Source organism: Myxine glutinosa, chromosome 11, assembly GCF_964187855.1.
Source record: "Myxine glutinosa chromosome 11, kmMyxGlut1.1, whole genome shotgun sequence".
Taxonomy (NCBI): domain Eukaryota; kingdom Metazoa; phylum Chordata; class Myxini; order Myxiniformes; family Myxinidae; genus Myxine; species Myxine glutinosa.
This window is the reverse complement of record NC_136271.1, coordinates 98,407,635-98,422,395: the sequence shown is the minus strand read 5'-3', so window position 1 is coordinate 98,422,395 and position 14,761 is coordinate 98,407,635. Positions and strand designations below refer to the sequence as shown.

At 44.8% G+C, this 14,761-nt stretch overlaps 1 protein-coding gene across 5 annotated transcripts in view; it reads right to left on the bottom strand.

Moving 5' to 3' along the window:
• The window catches only part of SRBD1 (S1 RNA binding domain 1), a 116,064-nt gene that overhangs the window by 28,751 nt on the left and 72,552 nt on the right, over nucleotides 1-14,761 (bottom strand). For all 5 annotated transcript variants that reach the window (XM_078786888.1, XM_068131436.2, XM_078786889.1 and 2 more), the window contains one exon: nucleotides 13,085-13,188. In XM_078786888.1, coding sequence (XP_078643014.1) covers nucleotides 13,085-13,188 — 104 coding nt within the window. The remainder of the gene's footprint in view (nucleotides 1-13,084; nucleotides 13,189-14,761) is intronic.

Sequence of the window (14,761 nt, the reverse complement as noted above, 5' to 3'; positions counted from 1 at the left end):
AGGAGGCATGTAGTAAAATGTTCGGAGAACGCTTGGATTCGGAAGAGGGTCAGAAAGCAGTATTCAGGATTGCAAAGCAGATAGCGAAAGAGAGGTGTGATGTGATGGGGGTGAGTTGCTTGAAGGATGAAGTGGGACAAATCGTTGTCGACCCAGATGGAATTAAAGGAAGATGGAAAAGATATATGGAAATGCTGTTGAATACAGAGAATGAATGGGATGGCAACATAGAGAGTAACCCAGTTTTAGGACCGGCAGAGAAGATAACTGAGAAGGAAGTTGAGGAAGCGATAAAAGCAATGAAGAGTGGAAAAGCGGGAGGGCCGACGGGAGTTGTGGGAGATATGTTGAAGGCAGCAGGAAGTTGGGGTGTGAAGAGAATGACAGAGATCTGTAATCTGGTGGTGAAAGAAGGCCGCATTCCAGTGTTGGGAACTGAGTACCCTCGTCCCTCTATACAAGGGGAAAGGTGACCCTCTGGAGTGTGGCTCGTACCGAGCGATAAAGTTATTGGAGCATGGAATGAAGGTATTGGAAAGGGTGTTGGAGAGGAGGATAAGGAAGAAAGTGAAGATCGACGAAATGCAGTTTGGATTTATGCCAGGAAGAGGAACGACAGATGCGCTTTTCATTGTGAGGCAGTTGCAGGAGAAGTACATGGATAAGAGGAAGAAGTTGTTTTTTGGGTTTGTTGATCTGGAGAAAGCATTCGATCGGGTTCCACGCAAAGTATTGACATGGGCATTGAGGAAGTTAGGAGTGGAGGAATGGTTGATCAGAGCAGTGATGGCAATGTACAAAAGAGCACGCACAGCTGTAAGGACGAAGGACGGGAACAGTGGTGAGTTTGAGGTGAAGGTGGGAGTGCATCAGGGGTCGGTACTAAGTCCACTACTATTTGTAGCTGTGATGGAGGTGCTGGCTCAGACCGTAAAGGAGGGTTTACCGTGGGAGTTGTTGTATGCAGATGATCTGGTGTTGATTGCGGAAAGTATGGATGGACTGAAGGAAATGATGAACAAGTGGAAGGAATGTATGGAGACAAAAGGTCTGAAGATGAATATCGGAAAGACAAAGGTGATGGCAAGTGGTAAAGCATGTGGTGAGGTGGAAAGAACTGGGAAGTGGCCGTGTGCTGTGTACAGGAAGGGTGTCGGAGTGAACTCCATTCAATGTACAATGTGTGCTGAGTGGGTTCATCAAAAATGTAGTGGTCTGAGAGGGTCATTAACCAGTGTTGCAGCTACATTCAAATGTAAGGTGTGCACAGAGGGAGCTGCAGATGGAGGAAATGTTGAGTTGGATCTTGGAGACGGCGTGAAGCTGGAAGGTGTGAAAACATTTTGCTACCTCGGAGACATGCTGAATGGAGAAGGTGGATCAGACTCGGCAACGGTTGCTCGAGTGAGATGTGCATGGAAGACGTTTCGGGAACTGAGTGACGTGCTGATGAGGAGGAGAGTGTCGCTGAAGCTGAAGGGAAAGGTGTATGCTGCATGTGTGAGAAGTGTTATGATTTATGGGAGCGAGACATGGGTAATGAACGTAGAGCAGCAACGAAGGCTGGAAAGGGTGGAAATGCGAATGGTTCGATGGATGTGCGGAGTATCGTTGAGAGAGAGGAAGACAAATGATGAATTGCGAAAGATGATGGGAATATTGCCTGTGATTGATGCTGTGAAGAGGAACAGGTTGAGATGGTTTGGTCATGTATTGAGGAAGGATGAAAGTGACTGGTTGAGAAGAGTGATGGAAGTTAATGTAGAAGGAAGTAGAGGACGGGGAAGACCGAGAAAGACTTGGCTAAAGATGGTGGAAGAAGAAATGCGGGCAAGGGGGTTAACAAGGAGAGATGCAGAAAATAGGGCAAAATGGAGAAGATTGTCATGGGGACCGCAAGGCTAACCCCCGCTCTAGCAGGGAACATGGCCTTAAAATGCATGTTGTTGTTGTTGTTGTAGTCCCTGCACGTGACAACTGGTAGATGCCCTCGTTCACTGTCCTAATAATAAATAAGTTTGATTTAAATCCCTTCAGCTGTTCTCAAGTATCACATTTTTACCAGACATGGCAGGTTTCACATCGATCGGTGAAGCGGTTTCGGAGAAGGTTTTTTTAAATATCGGCTTTCAAGTTAATATTGCTGCCAAACCACATGACATACCTACGAGAGTGCTATGTTCTCAAACGTTTGCTACACAATTCTATTTGAAAAAGGAAAATACGATGGCCCGGGCTTGTCTGTTTACATTATTTCTGTTTTAACTACAGATTATGCCATTCACCATAACTGCAATCTTTGGTGATTTTGTTGCAGGTCTACAAGAGCTCCCAATAGTTGTTGGTGTTATTGGTGTTGTTGTGGGTCGATTTTTGAAATGTGCACCCATTGGAAGGACTGCTGCTGGACCCCACCCACATTTGTCACTTGACTGCACTCACCACGGCACCCAGACAAAATAATATGGCTGCCATCTTTGTTTTCTGGTGGCCCAAAGACATGAGGCCTGCAGGCCTCTGCTGATTATTTTTTGTTGGGTTAGATTTCCATTGGCCCTGTTTAGGTCGAGTGTTGATTGGAAGGGGGAGGATGGGTGTCTTCAATTGTTACGTAATATCTTAGGGGTGTCTGGTGTAGCGATGTGGGGCATTACAGTGGGCTGGGGGGGGGGGGCGGGGGGGGGGTATTACGTAATTTTTGAATGGCCCCATATGGGGGTTAGACAATCTGCGACCATGTGACGAATCAGCTCATTCTGATATAACCGTGGCAGAGAGTGGCATGTCGAGTTAATCTTTTAATAGTGCATTAAATGCGTGTTTCCCTATTGGCCCGTTTCCGGATTTTTTAAGTCAATTCACTCACGCTTAATGGGGGTCCCATACCCCCAAATGACCCCATACAGGTTTTTATGAGCAAAAGGTTAATTACAACAGAGAGCAGGGGGGTGGAAGAAGGAGAGGGACGGGGACGGACACACACACACACACACACACACACACACACACACACACACACACACACACACACACACACACACACACACACACACACCAAAGCTGAGGCAGCAGATATAAAGTGAATCCCCTGTTCAGAATCGATATGAATCTTATCTATCTAATCCTATTCATTCACATGGGAACATGCTACAGACACGGCACAAGGTTATTGAGAAAGTTTAGAGAATGTTAGCTGAGCCGTGAGTTAATATTTTTATTATTATCCATTGCCCGAAACCAGACCCAGCCGCCCATCAGACTCATTAATTGATATTGAACCAAACAATGAAAATTAAATTATAATACATTCAACAGCAAGTATGAGGGTGTTGAGTGGACAGAGGAGGCGAAAAATATATATTTTGTGTTGCATGTTGCGACCACAACACAGCCATTCTTGTTGTTCCTAAACAGTCAAATTTATCTCATATATTTGTGAAACATTATACAGTCAGACCCTGACATTTAAATAAAAATAAATAATAAATCTTTATTGTCCCATATTTAAGGAAATTATTCTTTGGTGACACCGTAAGTTGACCATCATTAAAACATAAAACACAAAGGGAATAAGAAAACAATATAAAAAGATATAAAATATAAAATAAATATAAAATATGGAAGATTGACTAAACAGCAAAATGTCTAGGAATTTGAATTTAACATTTGAATTGCACATGGGACAAATGACCTTTTGAAAATGTTCTTCTTCATCCTCCTTACACGAAAGCGTCTCCCTGATGGCAGTTTTTCAAAAAGTCCGTTCAAGAAATGACTTTCATCAGTACACACCTGCACCACCATCCTTTTCAATGCTCGCAAGTATAAAGACTCCAGACTGGTTGAAGGCCCACCTACAGCTTTAAATGCCAGTGTAATGACCTTTCTCAATCATGACTTATTCCGCACATTAAGATAACTGTACCAGGAAATCAAACTAAATGATAAAACACTGATCAGTAAGGAACTGGTTAGCATCCGCATCACACATGAGCTAACACCAAATGAATTCAACTTCCTGAGAAGATACAATCTTTGCATTGATTTATTGTACACAGCATCAGTATTTCCATCACAAGTTAGCTTGTTGTCAATAAAGGTGCCCAGGTATTTAAATTTGCTAACAATTTCTACCTTATCACCATTTATGGTTACAGGTTCATGATTGTTAGTCTGGTCTGTTAGGGGAAAAATTGTGCAGATTTGTCTACAAGCATGACATTTGGCACACTTGTAGTTTTTGACATGCTGAATTCAAATCTGCCGGGAGCCAAAGCCAATTCTCAATGGGAGCGCCATATTTGACACTTCAAAATGGCCGCCACTCAAAAACTGACTTTTCCGTTACTAGCCAACCAAAAGTCACATAATTACAATTAAAAGCACTTTCTAGGGTTTTGGACCTCACTGATTCTAAATCTGATGTCTGTTTGACAGTAGCCTTGACAGGAAATTTTACATATTTTTTTAGCCACGTCGCAGACGCTGCTCATAGAGTGCACTCTGCTGTTGTTGTTGTTGTTCTTGTTCTTCTTCTTCTTCTTCTTGTTCTTGCAGAGAAGATAAAACCTCAAAACTCCACCCATTCTGGGAACCATAGCTCCACCCATTCTGGAAGAGGCTTCATATAAACAAATATCCACCATTTTATTAACTCGCATAGCTTTGAGGCCTGTTTTGTAGGCCCGTGGTGTCTTCCTCTCTCACACAGTTTTATTTCAAATCAAATTCGATATATCATTTCATTTTTCACAGTCGCTAACATAGTTTTAGACTCGGTTGAAAAAAAACGGGAAGAAAATCCGAATGAAAGTTGCCCTTTATAGACCGAAATGAATTCTCAAAGGCCTGTAACTTCAAGTCCATTGAGATTTTTTTTTTTTTTATCGCGGCATGGTCAGTCATACGCCGCCCGAAATAACAGACGGGAAAATGCCAAGATATATATATTTTGTTTAAATCGCGGCATGGTCAGTCATACACCGCCCGAAATAACAGACGGGAAAATGCCGAGATATATTAAAAATTCGTCCATTTGATGACAATCGTCACGATGAAATATTTAATTTATACGTCGTCACAATAATGTGGAGAGAGGAGCATAGCTTCGTTCACGTGTTGCCACATACGGGAAATTGCCGAGATATATATTTTTTAAATCGCGGCATGGTCAGTCATACACCGCCTGAAATAACAGACGGGAAAATGCCGAGATATATTAAAAATTCGTCGCCACACACGGGAAATTGCCGAGATATATTTTTGCTTTGCACAAAAATAACATCAAGTAATCGAATCAATAGGAATGTCCTGTGCCTATAACATCGACGTTATAGGCAACGCTGCATCTAGGCATTGTGTAACATCGACGCGGCTTTTGTTTTAATTAAAACTTTTTGTACTTGTTTTTTTATGTTTGACAATTTTTTTAAATTTTAATTTTTTTATTTAAATTAAAAAAAAAAAAATTTCAGGTGCCTGTCGTTCTGCTGTGGGAATAGAAGAATAGAATAGAAGAATAGAGAATAGAAGTCCTCGCTGTACTGGTGGTGGATGACAAGGATGGATGCCATCAACTGGGAGCTTTGCTGTGTCTGCCAAGAAGAAAAGGATGAACGGTTGCAGACGCCAACGAAAGAGGGCCTTGCTTCAATTGAGAAAGATCTGAATGGTTTTAAAGCCATTGGTGTCATGCCTTCTTGTTTGAAAGTGTCATGGGCTCAGCTTGATGAGGGCCAGGGCATTGCTAAGACGCTTCAGACACACAATGCCAAATATCACAAAGTTTGCAGAACCTACTGCAGTAACTCTCGCCTGAGAAGGTTCACTGAAAAAGAGGATTCTAGTGACCAAAACTCACCTAAGAAACTACGGTCCAGTTTTGCAGTGTCTTCTGCTCCTCAGAAGTCTCCTTGTTGCATAATATGTGAGGGACAGAACCAAAAGAATCTACGTAAAGTTGAAACATTTAATGTAGACACAAACTTAAAGACCTGGGCTCAGAGTACCAACAATTTCAATCTTCTGGGCAAACTGATTGCCCACGCAGCTGATGCCCACGCTGGTGACACTTACTATCATGTACAGTGTTACTTGCACCTGAGAGACTCAGCTCGTGCTGAGGATCGCAGATCATCTGCAGGTCCTCCTGCCCCTCACTTCAATTCAGTTGCCATTGCGCAAATTGTTGCTTTAGTCGAGGACTCTGACTCAGTCTTCAAACTGTCTGCTTTGCGACAGTTATATAGAACACTTGTGGAGCAACAGGGAATTCCCTGTTCTGATACCAGGGAACCACATGCCACACGGTTCAAGGAGTATCTTCTGAAGCTGCTTCCTGAGTCGACAGAGTTCTCCCAGGGCAAGGAAGTCTATATCTCTAGCAACCAGAACGTTGGAGATCTAATAGCTGAAGCCCACAAGTCCCAGATAGGTCAGGATGATGCTTTGTTGTTGATGCGAGCAGCAGTAATACTTAGGAAATGCTGTCTCCAGAGGCAAGAACCATTTACTGGTTCTTTTGCCTCTGATTCCCTGACATCTCCCATCCCTGGACAGCTGAGAAGCTTCCTCAACATCCTGCTCCAGGGCCCCTCAATCTTGCGTGAACAGAGCAATGAGGAGTTGCAGGCGCAGGTACAAGGCAGGGCAAGAGTTGCAAGCGCCATTGCCCAGCAGATTATTTATAATACCTGCAGTGGTTCACATCATGCCACAAAGTCCAGCAACATCCGTCACAACAAAGAACATGAGACCCCTTTCCCTTTGTACCAGGGCCTCAAGCTGCATGGTGAGGGTAGGCGGAAGAAAGAGATCAATAATGCCAATGCCTTTGGGGTTTCTGTGTCTTACAGTCGTGTCTTGGAGATCAGGCGATCCATGGCATGAGCACACGTCAAACAGTTTGTCCAGGGTGGAGTTGTGCTGCCCACAAACATCCGTAGTGGGGTCTTCGTGACCTTTGATGTAGACAACTTGGATAGCAGCAACCAAGGTAACTTCTCCCATGATGAGTTCCATGGGACAGCAATCAGCGTGACAAACCACCTGTCTTGGGACAACCAAGGAGTACAGCGACCCTCTATCGAGCTGGATCCTACAGACACTACTGTACCACAACTTCCTGAATCCTACACAGTGGTTCAGCCAGCTGAATTCTCAAGCAATTATTTGCATGTACCATGTACTCCAGATCTCAATTCTCGGCCATCTCATAATCTGCTACATGGAGCCAAATTCAAGGATGTGTCCTGGATGGCCAATGTGTCCACAGTGCTGAAACAGGACACATTGCCAGAAGGTGAAGTCATCACCTGGTCAGGCTACAACTCCCGACTCATGAGTGATGACTCTGTGAAGCCTAAGGCATTGATAGGGGTTCTACCTCTGTTCCCTGACAAAGCAGCCACACCTTCTATGATGAAACATGCAATGCATCTCACAATGCAAGGCACAGAGGCCCTCAACCTTGGTCAAACTCCTGTGCTTGGTGGTGACCAGCCTCTGTATGCCATCGCTAAGCAGCTGCAGTGGTCATTCCCTGACACAATGGGGGAAGATAAGCTGGTGATGGGCGCTCTACACATAGAGGACAAAATGCACCAGATGATTGGTAAGTTGCTGCGGGACTCTGGGTGGAGCAACATTCTTACTCAGGCCCAGGTCCTCACATCTGGCCGTGCCCAGTCTGTGCTTCATGAGCATCATATAAAGCGCACTCGCTATGCTCACCAGGTCTCTGTCATGGGTCTGTATCTCCTCAGACAGAAGTCATACTCCAATTACTGCTCTGGTGTTGAGGGACCACCTGAGTCTCTAGAGATCTGGGCTCAAAGGTCCAGAACTCACAATCCCATGTTCATGTTCTGGTCTACCATCGTGGACCTGGAGCTCCTAATGTGCCGCTTCATCCTTTCTCTCCGTGAGGGAGACTTCCTGCTGTATGTGCAGGTCTGTGATGAGCTGTGCTCCTGGTTCCATGTGATGGACCACACAAACTATGCTCGTTGGCTACCAGTGCATGTGCGGGATATGGTCCAGTTGCCTGAGAAGCACCCACAGTTGTATGCTGAGTTTCTCAAGGGGAACTTTGTTGTCCAGAGGTCACCTCACAAGTTCAGCCTCATTGGCAAGGACCAATCTCATGAGCAGTCAAACAAGAACCTTCAGGCCCATGGTGGTGCAGTTGGTCTGTATGACAACCCTGAGGCCCTCACTCTTTTCATGCTAGCAGGTCCCGACTGCTCTCGATGTATCGAGGAGTTTGAGGCTGTGTTGGACACTGCAAGCTCACGCACCACCCATCACGAAGAAGCAAGTGCTTTGCAGACTAAGTACAAGAAAGATGTTCTGTCATTTGTGGAGATAGCTGAACAGCTAGGTAATCCCTTTGCCAATGGCCATGAGCTTGTGGCTCTACACACACACAGGAGGTCATGAAAGATGAAGTTGTTGCATCGCTTGCCCAGCTTCATAACCTTGGAAAAGATCTGCATGCCAAGTTTGTAACACAGACTCTAGACCAGGACACTTTGCCAATAACAAACACTCTCAAACGCCAAAATGTCCTCACATTTGCCAATCGCCCTGTTACCACCAAAAAGGGAGCCACATCAGGCAGTGCTCAGAGAAACTCTTCCCTCATAACCAAGCTTTTCCTGTCCTTGCAGTCTCGACCTGATGCAGACATGGAAGAGTTCTTCCGGTATGAGAATCAGAGAGAACCACCTAGTCTCTCAAACCAAGGATCACTTAGGTCTGGCAAAAAGGTCGGACATTCTAGAGCACCTAAAGGCACCCACTGGTCGCTCAGCTGCAGCCAAAGCAGCCACAGTTGTGGTAATTGACATGGCAGCTGTTGTTCACATGGTGCGGCCGACCTCAGCACACACATTCACTGATTATTATGTGTCACAGCATTTGGTGCCATTTGTGGAGTCACAGGTAACTCCAACTGTCACACGGGTAGATGCTGTCTGGGACACCTACCCAGAGGACAACCTCAAAACCCTGACACACCATCGTCGTGGCTTAGGCCCATGTACCAGGATTGGGGATGGCCAGACCCGTATTCCAAAGAAGGACTGGAACACTGGGTTCCTCAAGAATACTGACAACAAGAGGGAACTGTTCCCCTTCCTGAGTGCACAGCTTGTAAAGCAGGATCTGGGTGGGAGACTTCTCCTCAGCACCAACAAGGAGAGTGTTCTCTCCAACAAACAACATGACGTGTCTGGTCTTCAGCCATGTAACCACACTGAGGCTGATACCAGGATACTGCTCCATCTTGCCCATGCAGCACAGCAGCGCCACCAGGTTGCCTTGGTGCGCACAGTCGACAGTGATGTGGTCATCCTGGCCATTCACTTCTTTTCATCACTTGGGCTGTCCCAGTTGTGGGTCTGTCTCGGCAGTGGGAAGAAGATGCGTGACATTCCTATCCACACTCTCTCTGCCCAGCTGGGACCATCAACGTGCCTGGCACTGCCACTATTCCACGCGGTCACAGGCTGTGACACTGTGTCACACTTCCTGGGATGTGGTAAGAAGTCAGCCTGGTCAGCCTGGCAGAGCACACCAGGACTGACGGACACCCTTGTTGCCCTCACCAGTGAACCCCAAGAGCTCAGCCCACAGTCCCAGCACATGCGCACTCTAGAGCGCTTTGTTGTAGTCATGTACAGCAAGGGCTGTGGTCTGGAAAGAGTCAATGAGGCTAGGCTTCGACTCTTCACAAGTGGGAAGAAGACACTAGAGGCCTTACCACCAACACAAGCTGCTCTATATCAACACATCCGCAGAGCAATGCTGCAGGCCAGCTTCTTCTGGAGTCAGGCAACGTCTGTTTACCAGGACATTCCTGACTTCCATGACTGGGGGTGGCACAAGGACAGCAGTGGTGGGTGGTTGCCCTTCTGGACAACCCTTGAGGACAGCAGCAAGGCCTGTTCCATCCTTTTGCAGTGTGGCTGTGCAAAGTCATGCACAGGGAACTGCAAGTGCTGCAGAGCTGGCGTTCGTTGCACAATTTTGCGCAAATGCGAAGGTGGATGTGTGAACAATGAGAATTCATGAATCAGTGTGACACCAGTCACAGCACGTGATATGATTGATACATTTATTGATTGATTGATTTACTATTAATATATGTAAATTAATTATTTATTATTAACATAGTGCTTAATGGTTATTAGCCTGATTTTGTTGATCAATAAAGGATACCTTGATCTCTTGGTTTTACTTCCTGATTTATGACTTTAAGTGTCAAAGTTATGCAAAATTTATTATAATATTCACCGGCGGCCATATTGGATTTTCCAATTTGGCGATCCCTGTCAAGGCTACTGTCAAACAGACATCAGTTTTAGAATCAGTGAGGTCCAAAACCCTAGAAAAGTGCTTTTAATTGTAATTATGTGACTTTTGGTTGGCTCGTAACGGAAAAGTCCGTTTTTGAGTGGCGGGCATTTTGAAGTGTCAAATATGGCGCTCCCATTGAGAATTGGCTTTGGCTCCCGGCAGATTTGAATTCAGCAGGTCACAAACTACAAGTGTGCCAAGTTTCATGCTTGTAGACAAATTTGCAAAATCCCCCCTTAAAATCCCCCTAACAGACCAGACTATTCACTTTGTAGTGAATGTGACCTTTTGATATATGTGACCTTTTCAAAAGTCCAAAATCATCTCTTTTGTTTTGCACACATTCAGAGTAAGACAAAGGTCCCCACACCACTTATTCAATGTGTCAATCTCGTCGAGGTACGATACAAAGGATGATTGATCGGAAAGACAGCCAACAATGGCGATATCGTCTGCATACTTAATAAAGTTACAAACTTCTTTGAATTGCACATGGGACAAATCCATTGGTGTACAGAGCCACACATCCATTGGTGTACAGACTTGACAGTAGAGGTGATAATGCACAGCCTTGTGGAGCACCAGTATTCAAGATTGATAACTTTGATAAGCTACCATGCACCCTCACCTGCTGAGGATGGTCTCGTAAAAAACTTTCCACCCAGAGTATGATATGGGGGTTCAGGCACAGGTCACTCAACACTTTCAGAAGGGTAAATGGCTGCATAGTGTTAAAGGCTGACGAGAAATCGATAAATAACACACGGACATAGGTTCCATTCTGGTCAAGGTGACTTGTGATTAGATGAAGTAAACTGAACCAGGTATCTTCAACACCTCGTCTTGCTTTGTATGCAAATTGTAAAGGATTCAGTTTAGGAGTTACATCTGATGCTATAAACCTCACCATCAATTTCTCCATACATTTACACAAGATGGAGGTAAGGTCAACAGGTCTATAATTATGTGAAGTTCTGTGAGGACCTCGTGACCACAGAGAGAACCATTCACATGTTTCCCAATAACAAACCTTGGGTTACCGCTGAAGTGAAGGCTTATTTGATGAAGAAGAAGAGTGCATTCTTGAAGAAGTATGACTTCGCCCTCAGGGTGGCGAAGAAAGAATTGCGCTCTGTCATCGGCAAGTGTAAACGGTCGTACAAGGATAAGATTGAAGAACAACTACACGATGGTGATGCTCGTAACGCTTGGAGGGGACTCAGGCATATGATGGGAATAAATGAGAGGCTCAAGGATGGTAGATTGCTCACGAAGGTTCCAGATTCCAAATTTGTGGATGAATTGAGTGACTTTTACGCGAGATTTGATGTTCTAGGAAACCGAGTAAAATGTGAAGCTCTCTGTGAGGATGTAGATACTCGAGCGTGTCCCATACCTGTAATTTGTGAACCTGATGTCGTGAGGTGTTTTTGGGCGTTGAGTAAAAGGAAGGCTTGTGGTCCAGATGGCAGTAAGTCTGGTATTCTGAAAGAGTTCTGTTTAGAACTTAGTAATGTTTTTACTCGATTGTTTCAGTTACTTTTAACTATTCATGCTGTTCCTATTTGTTGGAAAAGTCCATTATTATTCCCGTGCCAAAAAAGGTTCACCCAAGGCAGCTCAATGATTATAATCTGTGATCGTCTCAGTAAGTTCATCAGGGTCGTCACAAGAGCCGAAAAATACATCCCAGTCTGTGCATAGGAAACAGCCCTTCAAACGTTCGTTATCCTCCACCGTTCTGGTTTTAACCGTCTTGCAAGGAACTGGCATTCGTTTCACCTTTGGTCTGTACATAGGTAAGAGATGGAACCCCCCCCCCCCCCCGCCAACCCCCTCTCCCCAAGCCCCCCCCCACCCCCACCAACCCCCGTCCCCAAGCCCCCCCCCCCACCCCCACCAGACACACCAAGACCTCAATTTTTTAAATGCCGTGAACAAACCGGTACATCACGGGTGATGAAGGTTGTGGTCAAGTTTCATCGAAATAGTGTGTGTAGTTTCAGAGGAAAAAGCAAATTCCTTGAGGGGTCAAACCTGGATCCACTTTGACCCCTGTAAACCTAGCCTGGGTTCGAATAAAGATATAAACTATCGTTCTTGTGTTTCGCCTGGTGTTGGCTTAGCGGTTAGGGTGCTGGCTTGGGATCCTGGGATCCTGGGTTCGAATCTCGGTCGATCGCTGAATTAACGCCAGGGGGGTTGACTCAGCCTGTCATCTTTCCGAAGTCGGCAAATTGAGTACCAGTTCACTGGTAATTCCCTGTGTGTCGCAAGAGGCGACTAACAGGGTTGGCGACAGGAAGGGCATCCGGCCATAAAACATTGCTTCAAAAAGGGGACCATGGTGCCCGAAAAAGGCCAACCCCTGCTCTGCGGGGAAACATGGCCTCTAAAGGTGGTTGGTTTTTGGTTTGTTCTTGTGTTTCGCATGCAGGGTGCTGCAACGATGTGCATGCCATCCATTGGAGCGACATCAAGCCAGAGGACCCCTCTGCCAACACTGATCGTTGGTGGATGTTACAGATTCTACAGTGTCTTTCGCAAAGACAAGGCAAGTTGTTGTCAGCACCCTGAATAAATTCCAAATTCCTGTACTGACTGATGCAAAGGCAAAGGCAAACCACTCCACATATCCCTTGCCAACAGACTGATTCAGCAGCACTAACACTTTGTTAGGAGTATGGTACAGTAATGATTATCATGATTATTATAGAAGAATTACCTTTTCTGTAAGCACCAGAACATGAAAGACTGCTTCACGAAGTCGGGAATGACTATTCGCACAGTCAGCACCTTGAGCATCTCTCCACGATTCATGGCTAACACCTGAACACAAAACAAAACTGATATTGTCGCAATCGCCATTCCATCTGTCCAAAGAAGAAGGTGATAAGCTGATACATTTGTGACAAATGCAGCACATTTCAATTATCATATGTTCAATATTGCTTCATCGTGATGATATGCATTCGGCCTTTAGGAAATTTGTATGTTCAAATGTCACCGCAAAGTTTCATCGTTGCATGCTCCACAATGCAATGCCCTTGCTGATTCCCATTATAAGCTTCCAAATTAGGATTAAACTTGAGGTTTGGATAGGAAGTTTCTGAATTACCAGATTCTCAGTTAAAACCCAGGTAGCTCACTAATAACCTTAATGGAGAAAGTAAAATGCCTTCCCTACCAGGTTTGTTAAAAATGTAGTATGAATCGATAGTTTTGGTCGACTCCAAAAATACCTCAGAGCAACTTGGACTAGGCAATAAAACGATAAAAATCAATTTTGTCCCCCTTACAGAAAAGAGCACTCCGAAATGTTTTGCTTGTTTGACTCGTACACCCACTCCCCACGGAAGCTGCAGGAAGGGTCATGTTGTTGACCCTTGTGGGGTATATGCATTACCATATATCTACACTCGGGTCCGTTCGTCAATGCGATAACCATAGATTGCCTCACGGATGTCAGGATTCCTCCAGATTTCTTTCAGTTTAGTGTTAAACAGCAGTAGCAACTGTTTTAAAAGGTAATCATACGTGTCTGTGGTTTATAATACTTTTTCTTTTGGTAGGCCTGCCTCAACGAAACGCCAAGTTAAGCTGTTCATTCATGTTAACATGGCGTTTGCCCAAGGAAAACCCCCTTGGGGAGGTGGTATTTGTTAGCATTAATTTTTTTGTAATAACATTAATATTATGCTATTACCACTGGTGTTGTTACTTTTGTTATTAAAAGCCGCTTAGGAAAAACGCCACGATAAGTTATCTTAATACAGATATACACGTCAATATGCAACCCCCTTCGGGCCTCTTTGGGGAGGGGGACAAATCAAGTCGCTGCAACCTCCATTATGTGATCCTTTGTAGTCTGTCAAGTTTGGTTGTGATTGGATAAGTAACGACCGAATGTAACACGGTCAGAAAAACAATCAGACAGACACCAAATTGTGTATTTAGTGTGATAAAAGTTTTTTTTAAATTAACTAGAACAGCACTCTTCAATGTCGCAACGTCGACCAATTATGCCTCCGCCTACATTATTACATCATTATAATAGTTGTACCAAGTTTGATTTAAATCCATTCAGCTGTTCTCAAGTTATCACATTTTTACCTGACATTTGATGCCTAAATCTAATCAGTTCTTTTCATCATAATATATTGTTGCGGAACCCAACGTCGGCCTCTGTTCCCCTTATCGAGGGGTGATTAATCCCCTCGTCTATAACTGACCGACGTGGTCCCTGACGCTGCACAGCTACCCCCCGAAGAGGCAGGTGCACAACCTCGTTCGTACCGCGGACAGATGTTAATTGCCGAGCGGTTTTAGCAACCGCGGCACGAACTATTAACAGAACTAGACCCGATCCTTAACGTTGGCCAAATCGTGCCACAGGTGTCCA